General features: G+C 39.2%; 1 protein-coding gene across 4 annotated transcripts in view; it reads right to left on the minus strand.

The window, feature by feature from the left end:
- CA13 (carbonic anhydrase 13) overlaps positions 1 to 19613 on the minus strand; it is a 64048-nt gene that overhangs the window by 17870 nt on the left and 26565 nt on the right. For 2 of the 4 annotated variants that reach the window (XM_078352734.1, XM_002759039.6), the window contains exons 1-3: positions 16455 to 16523; positions 11470 to 11667; positions 3314 to 3432 (exon numbers count right to left, since the gene is read on the minus strand). In XM_078352734.1, coding sequence (XP_078208860.1) covers positions 3314 to 3432; positions 11470 to 11667; positions 16455 to 16491 — 354 coding nt within the window. In that variant the 5' untranslated portion in view covers positions 16492 to 16523. Of the gene's footprint in view, positions 1 to 3313; positions 3433 to 11469; positions 11668 to 16454; positions 16524 to 19613 lie in introns of those variants that run through there. The other 2 variants (XM_078352733.1, XM_078352732.1) reach the window with 1 other exon arrangement.

Here is a 19613-nt window from a genome sequence, read left to right on the forward strand (position 1 = left end):
TTAATTTCAATCCTATAGGCCAATGACTTTCTCCTCTTGAGCATGCCAGCCTCACTCCTGCCTTAGATCACTCATGCTTGCTGCTCCCACTTCCTGGAATATTCCCTCTAGATTTTTCTCATAGTGCTTTCTTCTTATCATGCAGTCCCAATTCATGTATCACCTCAAAGTGGTTTTTCCTAAGCCCTCAGCCACTCTACCAGATCACATGGTATTATTCCCATCAAAGAACTTACCACGCACCATTTATTGATTTGTTTATTGTCTACCTCTCCCACCCTACCAACCCTGAAGTTTAACCCAGACTTTTTCTATCTGCATTTTCTATCTTGACCTAGAAACATAGATCCTGCCCTCCCTCACTCTCCAACCCACCAATCGACAAATCCCACTAAAGCTGCATCTTCCAGCCAGCCAGCCTCAACCTGCACTCTCATTTATTGCCTGGAACCTTCCCCAAAAGTTTCCTTCAAAGCTCCCCTTAGCCACTCCTGCTTCCATCCAATCTATTCTCAATCAGTAGTTGAATTATTTCTGAAATGCAATAACACAACTTCCCAATTCAAAGCCATTCAGTGGCTTCCCATTGCACTTGGAATCATGTTAATAGTCCTTACCAGGACTTAACCTCAGTAAGATCAGGCCCTTTCCAGCCTCTCCAGCTCTGCCTCTTACAACTCTCCCCTTTATTCTCCATGCTCTAACTACACTGTTGAAGGCCATACTGTTTTTCACATGTGTAAGCCCTCTTCTCAACCTAAATCCTCACTCATGACTTTATGCAAAACCACTGCTGTCTCCCCACTTGACCTGGTTCCCTCCCCTTCATCTATCAGGTTTTAAGTTAAGCCAGGTTTAACTTAAAACCCCTTCATCCATCAGGTTTTAAGGTGCCCACCTGTGGTCCAGTTGCTCTGGAGGCTAAGGTGGGAGGATCCCTTGAACCCAGGAGGTCAAAGCTACAGTAAGTCATGTTTGTACCATGGCACTCTAGCCTGGGCAACAGATCGAGAGTCTATCTCAAAGAGAAAGAAAAAAAGAAAAATCCATTCAAAGCTTTATTCACAAAGCTTTCTCTTTAAATTCTGGTGCTGGTCATAGTTTTTTTTATTAGATTCTCTTATTTAAAAAAATAAAAATAGTATCAACCGCATGTGGTGGCTCACACCTGTAATCCCAACTCTTTGGAAGGCCAAGGTGGGCAGATCACCTGAGGTCAGAAGTTCGAGACCAGCCTGACCAACATGGAGAAATTCCATCTCTACTAAAAATGCAAAATTAGCCGGGCATGATGGTGGGTGCATGTAATCTCAGCTACTCGGGAGGCTGAGGCAGGAGAATCACTTAAACCCGGGAGGCAGAGGTTGTGGTGAGCTGAGCTTGCACCATTGCATTCCAGTCTGGGCAACAAGAGCGAAACTCTGTCTCAAAAAAGTAAATAAAAATACTGTTTGTTTAAAGCATGCATAGAAATGTATGTCTTAAAATACACTTAAAAATTCCAAGATGCTTCCAATTTGTGTAATATTTACCTGAGGACTCATACTTGGGAGACTTAACATGAATTGAGTCTCCGAGGTCTCCATGTGAAACAAAAGAAGGACAACAAAAGAATTATCTGTAATGTTGTAATTTGTACCTAGGTTTTTTAATAAGTGAAATTTGCATTATAATTTTTTCCATTCATAAATACATAAGTGAACCAAAGGTTTTGTCCTTTCCTTCACTGGTTTGCTAAATAAATAAATAATGATTTATTCCAGAACAACAACAACAACAACAAATCTTCATCTACAAAACTGCACCGTGATCTGCAGGGCAGGACTCTGAGCCTCTGACATCAGTCAGGAGGATCCTTTTCAGGAAACTACCCGCCAGCTGGCACTAAACCTAAGCCTGTCTGAGAGTATGCAGTACTTTCAAGTTTATTAAAGTATAAGGTGCAGCCACACAAAGCATTTTGACCAACTTTCCAGAGTTGCTAAGGAAAATGAGAGACCAGTGATCCAAAGCAACCAGCAATTAGTCCCGAGGGTGCTTTGGAGATTTAGAACATGTTATATTCAGAACATAAAACTTCAGAAAGCAAACATGAAAACTATTCAGTAAATTATCCAAACTGAGACACCATACATATTCAGGAGTCCCATTTTCTACCTTCTTGACATATTTTGTCCATGATCATAAAACACTTCATATGTATATTTTTTCTTTCTCTACCCTGAGGACAGAGCAGGTTCCATACCCTAAAGCTATTTGGCTTCACACACAAGTGATTTAGTTGCAAAGCAAACATTTTGGACCATAGCCTCAAAGGGCAGAGATACATGTCAATGGAAGAGTGAAAGTGGAAAAAAGTTCTGATTGTTGGATTTCTCTGAACAGTAGGGCTATTCGGGGCATCTAAACTCGACAGCTCAGTAACCATGAGAACATGATGAAAAATTGTGCTTTCCTGATAACATTGCTCTGTCTTGCCTAGGCGACTCAGAAGCCAAATTATTTTCACTTGAATAGTATCGATTGAGTCATCTAATTCACTTTCATCTCATGGCAATATTAGGTGTTAGCAATATTTAATCATATTAAACTTTAAGCTTATTTTGCTTTGTTCTTTAACCAGAAGATTAAAAAAAGTAGAATAATTTTTTAATCCAGATCATCCACAAAGAGTATTTTTGATGAATATAATTATAAGGAAAAGGGAGCAAAAACAAGTCAATGAACGCTTTGTTGTGTTATGATTTACCAATAAGCTGAATAATTAACAGACATTTTTATTTTATGCCTGTAAACATAGAGTTTAGAAGAGTCTGTCTTTTTTTTTTCTAAGTGAAATTTTGCCATTTACCTATTTAAATATCACCTATTTAATGTGGTCTTTACATGTTAGTAGATATTGGTATCTGAATGAAGAATGACCACATTTGGACCTAAGACAAAAAAAAGTTTCTTTCTCTCTCTTCTCACTGGCCTTTCAGTGGCTAGAAACAATTTGTAATTTGGTATCAGACAGATCTAGGTTTAAACATGTCTCAATGCTTCCTAGCTGGATAAATTACTTAATCTCTCCAGCAACCAGTTTATTCATTTCTCAAATGGGAATGTAAAACTCCAAGCTCTCAGGGTTGGTTTAAGGCTTAGCAGGGCAATATTTGAAGCTCTCATATTGATAAACTCTCATATTGAATGAATAAAGTAATTTCAGACACTAAGAAACCTAATTGGCTCAGGACCTATTTGTGTCCCTGTACCCCTTAAATCCCACTATGTAGTAAAACCATGTATCAAAAAGGTGTGCCTGATGCCTTACCTCCGCAGCATATCTCACTCCGTCTACTACGTGCTCAGAGCCATGGTCATCAGCGGATCCCCAATGAAGATGAAACTGCCGTAACCTGTAACTTCCAGTCAGAGGACCACCATGCAGAACTAAACACCAACATGTTTTATATTGTTAGCAAGAAAAAAGTATGTACATAAGCTGCCCAACTCACAACATCTCCCTGAACTACTCCATACATCCATGTTCTCCAAGAAATTTTTTACAAATGTGTCGTTTGCTTTGCCATCAAGAATACCACTTTTAAATATGTATAGAGTGAAAATAGACCATTTTTAAAAGCCTAAAGAGTCCACAATACAGATCTGTATGGAACACCTGGGAAATCATAACAGACATACTGGTTAGAAAGGTGTAGAAATGAGGAATTCTGAAAGGTAAGGAATTGTTGTGTTTAACTGAGGAAAAGTCAGCCTCTCCTAATAAGGATGTGACATGCAGAGAAAGAGGTCCAGTTTGAGCTTGGTAGAGCAGGGCAGCATTGTGGTTAGGGCGCAGCCTTCAGCAATTAGAAGGCCTACATTCATGCTATCTTTTCCTAATTATGTGATCTTGAACAAACTCTAACTTTTTTTTTTCTCTCAAGACAACAAAGTCTCTCCTTGTTGCCCAAGCTGGCACAATAATGGCTCACTGCAACCTCTAACTACTGGGCTCAAGTCATCCTCCCACCTCAGCGTCCCTAGTAGCTAGAAGTGCAGGAGTGCACCACTACACCTAACTAATTTTTTTTTTTTTGGTAGAGACAGGGTTTCACTAGGCTGGTCTCAAACTCCTGGCCTCAAGTGATCCTCCCACCTAAACCTCCCAAAGTGTTAGGATTACAGGCATGAGCTACCACACCTGGCCAGGCTGGTCTCAAACTCCTAGACTCAAACTATCTTCCCACCTATGCCTCCCAAAGTGCTAGGATTATAGGCATGAGGTACCACACCTGGTCACAGACCCTAACATCTAAGCTTTATCCTCCATGTGTAAAAACAAGATAGTAATAGAACCTCCTCCTAATACTATCATTAAAAGAGAAGAAAAATTAAACACAAAGCACTTATCACTACCTGATACAGAGTCAACACAATCAACACAGTTTTTTACTGTAAAACTAGGCAAAGCAAGTACACTTTTTGTACTTAAATTCTATATTCTTGGGGAAATGTGAAATACAGGACAAAAATAATTTTTCAAAAATCTGTCATATCTTCGTCACTTTGACAAAGTACATTTGAGTGAGTACTTTTACTCAATAAATACGATCTCTAAAACTATGACAATAAATCATATCTTAAGTATATGAAAAAGTTTCTTAATAGAAAACATAGTACTAAATTGTCTCATCCTAATTAATCTTTAGTGGGCATGTTTAAAGCATCTGGGAGAATCAGGAAGCATTGGATGCTAAATATACATAAGTATTATTAAATTTCCATTAACAGGCCTGGCACAGTGGCTCACACCAGTAATCCCAGTACTTTGGGAAGCCAAGGAGTGAGGATCGCTTGAGCCCAGGAGTTCAAGACCAGCCTGGGCAATACTGCAAGACCCCCATCTTATTATTTAAATATATATTTATATTTATGTAAATTCAATATATATACATTTAATATAAATTTTTATATATTTGCATATTTACCGTGTATACACAGATAGAAAATATATATTTTTTGGCTGGGTGTGGTGGTTCACACCTGTAATCCCAGCACTTTAGGAGGCTGAGGCAGGCAACGCTTGAGGTCAGGAGTTCGAGATCAGCCTGGCCAACATGTCTCTACAAAAACAAAGCAAACAAACAAGAAATTAGCCAGAAGTGCTCGCTTGAACCCAGGAAGTGGAGGTTGCAGTGTTTTGGGTTTTTTTTTTTTTTTTTTTTTGAGACAAGGTGTCTTTCTGTTGCCCAGGCTGGAGTGCAGTGGGGCTCAAACTCCCAGCCTCAGTCAATCCTCCCACATCAGCATCCCTAGTGGCTAGGACTACAGGCACACCTGGCTATACCCAGCTAGTTGTATTTTTTTTGTAGTGATAGGGTTTCACCATATTGCTCAGGCTGGTCTGAAACTCCAGAGCGCAAGTGATCCTCCTGCCTCAGCCTCACAAAGTGCTGGGATTACAGGTGTGAGCCACCATTCCGGCCTTGAATTTGACTTTTTAAAAACTGTTGGTAATTTGCTAACCCTAGCCATTTTCTTAAACTGCACTATAGTCAGCTGTCTTGAATGAGAAGCAACCTGGCAACAAAATCTGTTTGCTCACGCATTTACTGTCTGACAACTAGGATACAAATTCCTTTAATGCAGAAACTATTTTGGTCCCCTGTATCTCCAGTGCCCAGAACGTACTTGAATCAATTAACATTACCAAGATAAGAGGCCTCACCTGTTAAAGTACTCCTCCACAAACTTTAGTTTGTAAGGATGCTACTGAAGTTATCTATGAATCACTAAAAACTAAGTTCTTAGGACTAGTGAACCTGAAAATAATCACTTTATGGTAAACTTGCTTTGTGGTAAAGCTACAAGAACAGCACATCTGCAATTTGCTTGGAATCTAGAGAAACAAGAGCCAAGAGCATAGAGTTGCCAGGATTATACCACGAGAAAAACAGAGAGACCAAAGAACATAGATGTTCCTACTCAGTAGGACCTTGTATTATTTAGGGAGCCAGAAGAACCTTCATTAAATCTGGCTTATTTTATTCAGAGCATATACACACCAAGCTACTCTCTCATTCAACAATTATTAAGAGCTTACTATGGGCTAGCAACTATTCAATACCAAATATGCAATGATAAGCAAAGTTGTCCTTATTCTCAAGAAATTTAGTAGTGAAGAAAACAGATAAGCATAATAGAACTTTATATAATTGCTACATCGTCATAGGTTACCAATTCATTTTCCTAGCTATCTTAGCTCCTCGGGATTACACATCTATGGCATGTCCACCTACTAAATCTTTTTCTGTTTGTTGGGTGTGTTTTAAGGAATATATAGTGTAAGATCTTGTGAATAATTTGACTTCAGGCAGTTACCTAGAATTAGATAATGGAAGCATAACTGAGAAATTGACATTTTCTAGAGATGAAATTAAAGAACCATCACCGAATTCATCAAGTTACTGCTCTTCCTAGCAGGACTTTCTTAATCAGAAGACAACTTTCCTTTGAACATCTGTTTAAAATTTTGGCACACATATTTTATCTACAAAAAGAATATATACCATTAGTGTTAGTAGTAGTAGTTACTAATAGTTATTGAGTGCTTACTATAATCCAAGAACTATTTCATTTATAAAATACAAAAATTGGTACCACATATTTTTAAAAATAAAGGTTCCAACAATAAATAATGTTTATTCAAGGGTTGAATGGTAAATATTAATTGATTTCTTGTGGTTTATAATTTTATTGGGAGTTAATCTATGTATGCTTGTGTACCCTAATGCTATGTCATAGTATTTTCCATGTCCTTCCATCACACACACAAAAATATTTTTTGTAACTTAAACTCACAGGTATTAAGAACCTACCATATGCCAGGTACCATGCTAGGTAGGTAGGTAAGGCATAGTTGTTACTCATAGAGAGTTTTAGCTCAATGGAAAGACAGAGAAGCCAATTAGCAGTTACAACATAGTGTGGAGAGCTCTGCATTACGAAAATCCCAGGATGCCCTGGGAGCCACAGTAAGGGTGGCAGGACCTCAGGTGAGGTTCCCAAAGAAGCGAGATCCTGTTTGAGTTCAGAAAGACCAGAAGCTGAGGTGAGAACAGCCTTGTCTTTCTTCATCAGATTACTATTTCAGCTGTATATAAGAGCCAACAGGAAGTCCTCTTAAAGAATTTCATGAGCCAGGAATGGCATGGTGGCACATGCCACATGCCTATAATCGCAGCACTGTGGGAGGCCAAGGCAAGTGGATACTTGAGGCCAGGAGTTCAAGACCAACTTGACCAACATAGTGAGACCTCATCTCTACTAAAAATACAAAAAATTAGCCAGACATGGTGACATGTACCTGTAATCCCAGCTATTCAGGAGGCTGAGATGGGATAATCACTTGAACCTGGGAGGCAGAGATTGCAGTAAACTGAGATTGTATCACTGCACTCCAGCCTGGGTGACAAAGTGAGACCCTATCTTAAAAAAAAAAAAAAAAAATCATCAGCCAGGTGTAGGTAACATGTGACTGAGGCGGGAGAATCACTTGAGCCCAGGAGTTTGGGGTTACAGTGAGCTGTGGCTGGGCCACTGCACTCCAGCTGGGGACAAAGCAAGTGTCTCTCTCTTAAAAAAATTTTTGTTTAAAGTTTAAAAAAAAAAACAAGAAAGAAAAAAATTAACAGCCATCTGCTCTCTTCTGCTCCCTCTTTAAAGGACTATGATATCTCTGAGTAGTTCTCTCAAGTTTAACTATGGAACATGGATATGTCCACCAAAAAACACCCTCTAAGAACTATGAGGAGGATTTCATGCCTGTGGTTTATTGACATGCCTGAGTTGGGATTCAGGGTTAATCTTGGTCAAGAAAGACTTCTTCAAAAAATGGAAACTGTTTTACTCAAATTAATGTGGTTTGCTACAGAAAGTATCTTCGTGTTTTTAATAGTTTACCAAAAAGCAAAAAAACAGCAAAAACTTATTTTGCTTAACTATTGTGGTGTCTTCTTTTTAACTGATTTAAGCCCCCAAATCACCATGAAACAATCCTTTTGGTTTATCTTGAGAAAAAAAGAATAAGAATCATGACCCATATTTACATAGCTTCTGTCTCTGATGAATACAAAGTACTTTATGGATATTTTCAATTAGTCCTGGTAATTTTATTGTGAACTAGATAGGAAAAGGATCTTCATTTAAAAGAAAGAGCACATACTACTGATGACAAAGTGTCAAATCCAGAAACATAAATTGATTTCACGGATTAACCTGAAGTACAGGGAAAATGAGAGGAAAAGAAAAAAAGAAGAGAGAGAAACCTGGGTTCTCATAGAGCAACTTAGAGTAGAAATTTTTACACTATGAATGTCTTCGTTTATAAAGAAAAGACTCGAAGTTTTAGATGAAGTAAAACATAATCATTTTTCATTTTAAACTGAGGAATGAGTAGCTTCACTTTTTTTTGGTTTTGTTTTGAGATGGAGTCTCGCTCTGCTGCCCAGGCTGGAGTGCAGTGGCATTATCTTGGCTCACTGCAGCCTGTGCCTCCCAGGTTCAAACCATTCTCCTGCCTCAGCCTTCTAAGTAGCTGAGATAACAGGGATGTGTCACCACATCTGGCTAATTTTTGTACTTTAGTAGAGATGGGATTTTACCATGTTGACCAGGCTGGTCTCAAGCTCTTGACCTCAGGTGATGCACCTGCCCTCAGCCTCCCAAAGTGTGGGGATTGCAAGTGGGAGCCACCATGTTCGGCCTTACTTATTTATTTTTATTTTTGATACAGTTTCACCTTTTAAATGTTTGACATAAACAGTATCAAACTACAATTATGAGTGGTTTAAACTACGTATTTAGAACACCTGGACAATTTTACTATATATATTACATTAACCACAAGCAATGGGATCTCACTATTGCCCAGGCTGCCCTCAAATTCCTGGGCCTAACTAATCATCCTCCTTCCCCAGTGTGTGACTACCAGTCAGGCTGGGTCTACCAGTGTGTGACACCATGCCTGGCATAACCACTTTCATTAACATAGATTCACAAAACTGGGGGTTTGAAGGAAATATAGTTGAACATATATATATAAAAGGCCAGGTTCCTCCTCACTTGCACTTCCTCCAAAAAGTTGAAAATGCCAGGTACTAATTTTTCTTTATGCATTTTTTACAATGCTTTGATGAAAACGTACTACTTAGGCCAGTGTGGTGGCTCCCAGCACTTTGGGAGACTGAGGCAGGCAGATCCCTTGAGCCCAGGAGTTCAAGATTAGCCTAGGCAACATGGTAAAACCTTGTCTCTACAAAAAATACAAAAATTAGCACATGCCTGTGGTCCCAGCTACTCAGAAGGCTGAGGTAGGAGGATTGCTTGAGCCCAGAAAGTCTAGGCTAAGTGAGCCATGATCACACCACTGCACTCCAGCCTAGGCAACAGAGCGAGATTTTATCTCAAAAAAAAAAACCTTACCACTTTAATGAATTTGACAGATATGAGGACAAAGTGTGTGTGGGCTTATAATTTTTGAGAATAAAGCTTTACATAAATATAAGATACTACAACTAACCTAAATCTGGGCCCAACTGATAAGTAAAAACTTCCTTTCAATTGGGGATTTTTTAAATTTAACTATATATTTTCATTAATAAAGCAAATACACCATCATCCTAATCTTAGACTCAAAATAAAATCAATCTGTCAGAAGCCCTAAAAAGTGTTTCCATATATGATTCTCTCTAATCTTTTATCTCATCTACATTTAAACTTGATACCTGATACCTTGGACAGAATCTATGCTTGGGCAGCAGATATGCCTGAAAAGACATTAAACATTATTTTCAAGAATTCTCATCACTTACTTAATAAACCAACGGATAATCTGTGGGTCCATTATTTACACAGCGTGAAAGACACTATCCCAAGAACTCATCATTAAATGAAACTTTTATCATGTGTTCTAGAAAACAGTACTAATAGGGAATGTGCAGTTTAAAAAAAATGTGTTTCAAATATTTATTTTAAAAATTTGTAACTTCTACTTTCCCTCCCTTTAATGTCCATTATTAGGAGAATGGTACATAAATTATGATGTAAGCATAGCTAATACAATTCAACTTTTTAAATTATTTTATTTTATTTTTATTTTTTGAGACAAGATCTTTCTCTGTGACCCAGGTTGAGTACAGAAGTGCTATCATGGCTCACTGCAGCCTTGACCTCCTGAGGTCAAGAAATCCTCCTGCCTCAGCTGCCACAGTAGCTGGGACTACAGGCATGCCCCACTGTGCCTAATTAATTTTTTATTTTTTGTAGAAACAGGTCTCACCATGTTGCCCAAGCTGGTCTCATACTCCTAAACATAAGCAATCCTTCCACCTCAGCCTCCCAAAAGTGCTGGAATTATAGGTGTGAGCCACCACACCTGGCTACAGTTTAGCTTTTTAACAAGATATATTTTAATCTGGAAAAATGTCTATAAAATATTTTTAAATAGGAAAAATTTTTAGAGTTATATAGCATTATTCCAAATGTATTTTTAATAAGAAAATGCAAAACAAGGATGATACACATGTATGTATACATAACTAAGCACTCAAATATTATGGACAAATATAACATCAGGCTGGACGCAGGGGCTCACGCCTATAATCCCAACACTTTGGGAGGCCAAGGCAGGCAGATCAACTGAGGTTAGGAGTTTGAGACCAGACTGGCCAACATGGCGAAACTCCATCTCTATTAAAAATAGAAAAAATTAGCTGGGTGTGGTGGTGGATGCCTATAATCCCAGCTACTCAGGAGGCTGAGACAGGAGAATCGCTTGAACCCGGGAGGCAGAGGTTACAGTGAGCCAAGATCATACCACTGCACTCAAGCCTGGGCAACAGAGCAAAACTCTGCCTCAGGAAAAAAAAAAAGAATATAACATTAGTTACTCCAGGAGAGATTGTGAGAAGAAAGAGAATTTAATATTTGTCATATGTTTCCATATTGTTTTATTTACTATATATGGATATAACTTTTGCAATTAAATAAGAAAATAAGATTTTTTTAAAAAAAAAAAAACTAACCTTTTTCTATTCAAGCATGTAGTAAATGGCATTATAGGTTTGCAAATAATGCTAAAATAATTATGGCTAAAACTTTGCAGAAACAAATCATGAAATATTTATAAAAACTATTAAACTTCAGTATTTTTATAGTGGTAAAGGCTAAGGGAAGTTATAATAGCAAGCTAAGGTCAATTTTAAGTTATCATGCAACATATCCTTTTCTAAATACTCCTTTTTATTATTTTAAGGTAAGATTATCTGAAGGCTCAAATATATAACAAGATATCTCAATTCACATGAAGAAAAAATATACTTCAGTTTCACAAATTCCAGGTCTAGCAAAAACAAAATATGAAAGATAAGAGAGTGTCATCTAATCATCCAAATGCTTCACTCATGACCACACACACAAGCCAACCTGATTTGTCCTCTGTGTCATCAAAGTCAACGTTGAAGGAATGGCCGCTGTTGCTGATGATTTTAGCTGAGCTTGGGTCATACTTGATACTAAGTGGTCGGAGGGAAGAATCATATTTCACTTCTTTGGTTTTAATCTCAATTGGAGATTGCCGATCACCATCAGCAATAGGGAAAAATTCATTCCAATGAATAGGACCTTAAATATATAGGACCAAAAGAAAACGATTAAATAAGCTTTTCTTTCAACAATCATTCATTGAGTATAATGCACTGTACTTGAAATTGAAGAAAATGCAAAGATAATAAAATGAGATTCTCAGCCTCAGGAACTTTAAGTCCAATATTTATCTTTTACAAGATTAGTTGTTGTTATTACAGAGGTAGGAAACTCTTGGTGTGCCTTAAGTCATTTTCAGAATTAAAATAACCCTTATAGACAACAGAGTCTGTAAATTTTATAAAGTAGTCTCCAAAGGTAACCTTCTACCAAACTAAAAACAATCATACAATTCATCATTGAAAACAACGACATTCAGTCTCAGGTCTAAGAATGAGCTGTGGTTGCTCCAGAGGTCAAGTTTGCAGATTGAGAGAGTCAAAAAAGCCGAGAAAGCTGTGAAGCAAAGGAAGGTGTCATTCCTAAAGATGGTGTCCTTTATTCATCCTTCTATCACTTAGTGCCACCTTATGGTGTCACTCAGGCCTCCACTCAACTACCTGTGCTGTACAACAGGCATACCAAGAAAACATACAAATTTTTCACCTAGGATAATCCAAATAAAATGGCTGCACCATGTCAGGAAATGTAATATTGTTGATTATCTGAAGTGGAGTCGGGATGTAATTTATTTTTCTCTTTCTTCATTTCAGAAGGTTCTTCCATGGTAATTTTGCCAATGTTACACTTGAATTTCAACACATGAGACAAGTGTCATTCTGGTCCTCTATTGAAAGAGTCAAAAGCACATCAAGTTCACAAATCAGACAAGAGAAATTGAAATGAGCCAATCAGCTGACGGTTCCCTTTTCAATCCTCTTCATTTCTTTGGAAGACTCTATATAAAGTCTTGCCTCTCAGAATCAGCCGCAAAGTTGTAGTTTCATGTAAGCTCCATGTCATTCTACAGATGTGAATCACTTTGTAGGTTATAGGTTCTTATTCTCTTCTCTCTATTATTTGTGAAATTTAAATGGCTATCACCAGGTGAGCAGGGCACTGGCTACTGACTAAGGTTTCCCCACCTACTTTGCTAACCAATCTTTAACTAAAAATCAAGTACTAATTAAAACATCACAGCATGACAATTAATTAAGCATGTTACTAACAACAACTAAAAAACATTTTTAAATGATAAAATTTAGAGTCATATTTAAATAAATGCAATATATCACAATCATCAACAGCTTCAAACTCTAAATCTTTTTTTTTTGAGACAGGGTCTTGCTCTGTTTTCCAGGCTGGAATGCAGAGTTGGGAGCTCAGCTCACTACAACCTCATCTTCCCAAACTCAAATGATTCTTCCCCCTCAGCCTCCCAAGTAGCTAGGAGCACAGGTGTGCACCACCACACCCAGCTAATTTTTTAAAAAAACTTTTTTTTTTTTTTTGTAGAGAGAAATTCTCACTATATTGCTTACTATAGGCTGGTCTCAAACTCATGGGCTCAAGTGATCCACATGTCTCGGCTTCCCAAAGTGTTGGGATTACAGGCATGAGCCACCATGCCTGGCCCAAACTCTAAATCTAATGCTGCACACTGTGCCTCATTTTTGCAAAAGAGAGTGCACACATACATACATTCTTTCTTTCATATATCCTTCAGGCACACAAAGTACATAGTATAAATATATAACTACATACTCCACTTATGAGGTGTCCTGACAAACTGGACTTCAAAGTCACTTGAGCATCAAAAGTCCTTACTTAGAACCTATTACAGAAAAAAACCTTGTTTATTTAGTACTTTTACCATCTTCCCAAGTACTCTTTCTATACATAACTTAGACCTTTTTTTCCCCTTAATTATGAAAATGTCTTCTATTTCACTGCCACCAAATAAGAGTTAATCTAAAGAAAATTAAATTTCAAACATGCAATGCATGTGTCACAACGTGCTGGTGACGGTCTTCCAATTAATAAAGACTTGCTTTCTTCTCCTAATTTCTTTGCTCTCCTATTTCCAGTCCTTTATAATCAGAACTATTTTTAAAAGAAGAGTCAAACCAAAATAAAATAAAAGTAATAATACTTCATATCACATTTCCAATATTATCTATTAACTACCATAGTCAGTTCAGTACACCGCCTCTTAAAAAGATACACTTTATCAATTTTTCCAAAAAAAATTCCTCCTCCTCCTCCCTAACCCCCATCCTCCCATCTCTGTTTTTGAGTAGCTAGGATTACAGGTGCAAGCCATTATAATTGGCCTTACATAATTCTTGTACAATGGCACCATCTCAGCTCATGGCAACCTTCACCTTCCCTCCCAGGTTTAAGGGGTTCTCCTGCCTCAGCCTCCCAAGTCCACACCCAGCTAATTTTATATTGTTAGTAGAGATGAGGTTTCTCCATGTTGATCAGGCTGGTCGAACTCTCGACCTCAGGTGATCTGCCCACCTCGGCCTCCCAAAGTGCTGGATTACAGGCATGAGCCACTGTGCCTGGCCAACATAATTCATAATTATAGATATATGGTGGTTGCTCAATTGATTTAGGAAATTTTAAATATCCATAGTGACATACACTTTTCAGTGATGTCACATTCCCTAAACTAAACTAATAAGGTAATCAAAGGTTAGAGGAAGTCACTGTAAGTTATTTGTGAAGATAGTACCCTTTCAGGGCTTCAGGTCTTGATGTTCCATTTTATCAGTGTTGCTATCCCCAGCTTACGTCTCTTTTTATCTGCTCAGTCACTGGCTTTACCAATGTTTAAACAGAGAAAAAAACAACAACAAAACTTGTCTAGTAGCCTGGCGTGGTGGATCACACCTGTAATCCCAGCACTTTGGGAGGCCGAGGAGGGCAGATCACCAGGTCAGGAGATCGAAACCATCCTGGCTAACGCAGTGAAAGCCCATCCCTACTAAAAATACAAAAAATTAGCCAGATGTGGTGGCATGCACCTGTAATCCCAGCTACTCAGGAGCCTGAGGCAGGAGAATCACTTGAACCCGGGAAGCAGAGGTAAGCTGAGAGATTGCACCATGGCACTCCACCTTGGGTGACAGAGCAAGACTCATCTCAAAAACAAACAAACAAACAAACAAATAAAAACTTGCCTAGTTAGTATATAATACATTTCCAATCGGATTTTGCCAATCTTTCTCTGAAGACCACATCCTTACTTAAAGATGTGGTCTTCAGAGACACATTGCATCTAAAAGAAGGGAATGGCTCTACAATTCCTAACAGACATACAAAATCACTTCTTATTAATGGCTTTTCTAAGAAGAATTTTTAAAATTCCTGAAGATAAGCTTCATTCTGGCCAATAATTTCTAACCTACTCAAGAGTAATCAATATCCATTGATTAAAATACCCTTCTTCTTCCTATCATAAGGGCACAGTTGGGATTCAATGACGATTAAATAACCATAAGAAAAACGACTTCAGCAGAGAGGAAAATTAAAAGAGATTTGTTTTGTCATTTCCCCCCCAAACATACACTGGAAATTAGAAAAATGTAAGATCATAATTATGGCCTTAATCAAGAAGAAATCTGCCTATATATCTTTTATTATTAAAGTTTTAAATTTCATCTGCTGCCATTTTTAAACTAGCATGTTTGAAAACAGGCTACAATTAGAAATTAAACAGGCTACAATTAGAAATGGAACTTTTCTATTAGTTTGTGAAATGAAACTTGCTATAAAACTTGGCCATACTATACTGTTCAATCATGTACATGCTCAGAGAAGAAAAGTATTATTATTCACAGTCTTAATTTTTTCTCTAATTATTGTGTATTTACTTCTTAAATTGACAAAAAATATATATATTTATGTCTACAACATGATGTTCTGAAATATATGCACATTGAGGAATGGCTAAATCAAGCCTTAATTTTGACAGTTATTCATTATAAGGCTTTTTGGTGTCACTGCAATTATTTCAAATAATTATCATTTAAAACAATCAGTTCAGTTTAACCTTGTAAAAACAAGAAAAATGTTTTACTTATGATAATGTGAAATATACAAGAAGAAAAGTGTGTGTCTCATTATTGTTCATCCTATTGATACATTTCTTTCAAAGAATTATAATTTTAGTAAGTTTGCTCATCATTTGACAAGCGTGGAAAGAGAGGATGAGTGGAGAAGTAACTCACAATATAACTTCATTTCCCAGCAAGAACCTGAAGCCTTACTAAAGTCCCCAGTACTAGTCAACCAACTGCAAATTGCTGTGGGAATATTAACAGTAATAGCTATTAGGAGACATGCAGTATTTTGTTTGCCAAGAAGCCAACTTAATCTTCAGTGTCACAATGCAAGTTAAGATTTCCTAAATACACTTTCAAAGATTTGCTATGATTTGTTTCTCCTAAGTGAATAATAGTGAGCTTCCAAGACTGAAAGCGAAGTTGTCTTTATTTCATTAAAGTGTGTCATCAGACTTGTAATCTCCAAGCGTTTAATCGATAAGTGGCTGTTACTAGGCAAAGTCCTTGGCTTTTCAGATGAAGGTGAACGAACTTGAACATTTGGGAATCTGGGGAATCCTGACAGAGACAACACACACCAACGCTCCGATCCACTACCAACACCCTGTCTACCCCGACAAGCCTGCTCTCCGCTTCCTGCCTTGGGCTCCGGGGAGTGCTGCTCAGTTTAAAGAGGAACCGAAAAGTTTCTCAAAGTGCGAGCCGAGTGTGTGGTCGGCGGGCGCCAGGACGTGGCGCCAGCCCTCTTGCGCCCTCTTGCCCCCTCTCCGCCAACCCCGCGCAAAGTCCCCCTCGGATTGAAAAGGCGCTCACCGTTGTGCTCGCCGTATCCCCAGCTGAGTCTCGACATGGTCCCGTGGGGTGGAAGGCAGAGGAAGATGTGGCTGGGCAGCTAGAGCGTGGCGGGAGCTGGGCGGGGCGAGGGCAGGGGGGGCCTGTCAGGGCGCGGGCGGCCAAGTGGGAGCCCGTTTACGCGGCCCGCCGGGGCGCTGCCGCCCGCGTCCTCCAGGCGGCAGAGGCGTGCGGGGAAGGCGCCGGAGCCGCTGGCTGAGTGTGAGGCTCGAGTCTCTTAGTTTGGACTCGGGAATGAGAGCTTGAGTTAGAAAGCGAGAAGGAGAGAGAAAGGTTTCCGGGGGGATCCTTGCCTTCTGAGAAGGAGTCACTCTAGAGAGGAAAGTGCTGCCTAGAGGGCTTCCAGGAAATGAATGAGTCACCAGAGCCTGGAGCTGCCAAGCTAGGAGGTGGGGATCCCCGTGGAGGCGTAAAAGAGGTCAGTGATGGTCCCGGCAGTGGTGATTACAAATAGAAAACAATAATGACGATGGTAATCACCACCATTGAAAAATAACTACATATTAAGGGCTTACCGTGGGCCAGATTCTTAGCTAAGTTAAGATGTTTACCCTCGTTTTCCCATTAGAGCCTTTCAGCATTCCCTCGAGAAAGACTTGTGCCCCCTAATTAGGAGGTCAGGCTTAAGAGGCGCTAGGTAACCCACCCCAGGTCGCACAGCTAAAGCCGGCGGAATCGCTTTTGGAGAGGGCGAGCTCTCCGCCCTGGGCTGGCTTCATTGCCCATTCATCCTTTCCTTACCTCTTCCTCTCACCCTGAAGGCTGTGGCTTGGTTCGTGAGGAAACCAAACTCAGTTGCTGAGATTTGGTCCCCAAAGTCTGCTGCCCTCCTGACATCGCAAGCAAGAAGGTTTTCAGACCATCTTTCCTGGGTGCTTGGTGGGCTAGCTACCCTACGACTGGCGGCAGAACTAGCTGCGCAGAGCTTGAATTTCTAGCCTGGAGGAGCAGGTGTTCTGGGTTCAAAGTGAAAAATAAAAATTGTGTACATGAACCACTTTCTACTGCCTTGTCTCAGGTAAACTGCCTCATATTTTATAAATCCAAGCAACTTCTTTGTAAGAAACCTAGTATACCCATTTTCAGTAACTGAGATGATTTAGCATGTCAAGATGAATAATGTTCTTAACGTTCTGAGTAAATATCAGTTCCTGATACACAATAATAGTGGTTACATAAATGGATTAATAAATGAATAGACCAAAATTGTTAAAGAAATTCTGGTCAGTGAGCTTCAAATACTTCCCAAATTGTTACTTTTGTTGCTTGGGTACGCAATTTGTAGCCACCCAATGGGTTCACCTTGCCCGCTGTCTAGACAGAGCTTATTTATCAAGACAGGGGAATTGCAATATAGAAAGAGTAATTCTGGTAGCACCAGCTGTGCAGGAGACTGGAGTTTTATTATTACTCAAACCAGTCTCCCCCAGCATTTGGGGATCAAAGGTTTTAAGGACAATTTGGTGGGTGGGGGAAGAGCTAATGAGTCAGGAGTGCTGATTGTTTGGGTCAGAGATGAAATCATAGGAAGTCAAAGCTGTCTTGCACTAAGACAGTTCTTGGGTAGGGTCATAGGGTCAGATGAGCCAGTTTATCAATCTGGGTGGTGCCTGCTGATCCATCAACTGCAAGGTCTGCAAAATATCTCAAGCTCTGATCTTGGGCTTTACAATAGTGATGTTATTCCCAGCAGCAGTTTGGAGAGGGTCAGAATCTTGTAGCCTCCAGCTGCATAACACCTAAACCATAATTTCTAATCTTTTGGCCAATTTGTTAGTCCTACAAAGGCAGTCTAGTCCCCAGGCAAGAAGAGCGTTTGTTTTGGGCAAGGGCTGTTATCACCTTTGTTCTAAACTATAAACTATGTTCCTCCTCAAAGTTAGTTCAGCCAATGCATAGGAAAGAATAAGGACAGCTTAGAAGTTACAAATAAGAAGGAGTTGCTTAGGTCTGGTCTTTTCATGTCCATTATAATTTTGCAGTAGCAGTTTCAAGTTCCCTCTTGTTTAAAATCATAGTGCATAGTCTATATAATTTTCTAAAACAGCAATCTAAATCTTGGAAACAATCAAATTATCATTCATAAGAAACTGGTTAGATCATCTGTAGAGCATCCATCCTTCAATGGACTTTTTTTTTTTTTTGAGATTGAGTTTCCCTCTTGTTGCCCAGGCTGGAGTGCGATGGTGTGATCTCGGCTCACTGCAACCTCTGCCTCCCAGGTTCAAGCGATTCTCCTGCTTCAGGCTCTGAAGTAGCTGGGATTACAGATATGTGCCACCACGCCTGGCTAATTTTTGTATGTTTAGTAAAGATGGGGTTTTACCATGTTGAGTAGACTGGTCTTGAACTCCTCACCTCAGGTGATCCACTTGCCTCAGCCTCTCAAAGTGCTGGGATTACAGACGTGAGCCACCGTGCCCAGCTGCCATTCAATGGACTTCCATCCAGTTATAAAAAGAATGAAGAGCTCTATGAGCAGACCAGATGTAAAGTGAGTCCTGGGATATATTGATGATAGGGAGTGGGAGAAGCAAAGGTGCAAAAGAGTGTATATAATAGCCTACATGTTTAAGAAAAAAAGAGAAATAAGAAACTGCATATATGTTTTCAGATTTTTACCAAAAAGGTATAGAGGATAAGCAATAAATTATTAAAAATGGTTCCTTATTGAGGATGAGTGTGAATGGGGTGGAAGTGTCAGAGCCAATGGAACCACAGCAACTCCATCTTGAATTCAAGCTGGATATAATAAGACTGGGATCTTTTGGGGGGCTCCATTCCTAGGAGGTTAGGCATTCTTAGTCACAGCATGACATAGGAGGTTGGCAGGAAGGGTATCAAAAGGGACGGGTCATAAAGACTCTGCTTTATGGATGCAGTTAAGACATAAAACAGGATGCAGTAAAGAAGCTGGCCAAAACCCACCAAATCCATGATGGCTTCGAAAGCGATCTCTGGTCATCCACACAGCTGGATATATGCTAATTATAATGCATTCACATGCTAAAAGACTCTCCAACCAGCCCCACAGTTTACAAATACCATGTCAACATCTGGAAATTACCCTATATGGTCTAAAAGCAAAGGATCCCTCAGTTCTAGGAAATTCCCACACTT

Source organism: Callithrix jacchus, chromosome 16 (genome assembly GCF_049354715.1).
Source record: "Callithrix jacchus isolate 240 chromosome 16, calJac240_pri, whole genome shotgun sequence".
NCBI lineage: Eukaryota > Metazoa > Chordata > Mammalia > Primates > Cebidae > Callithrix > Callithrix jacchus.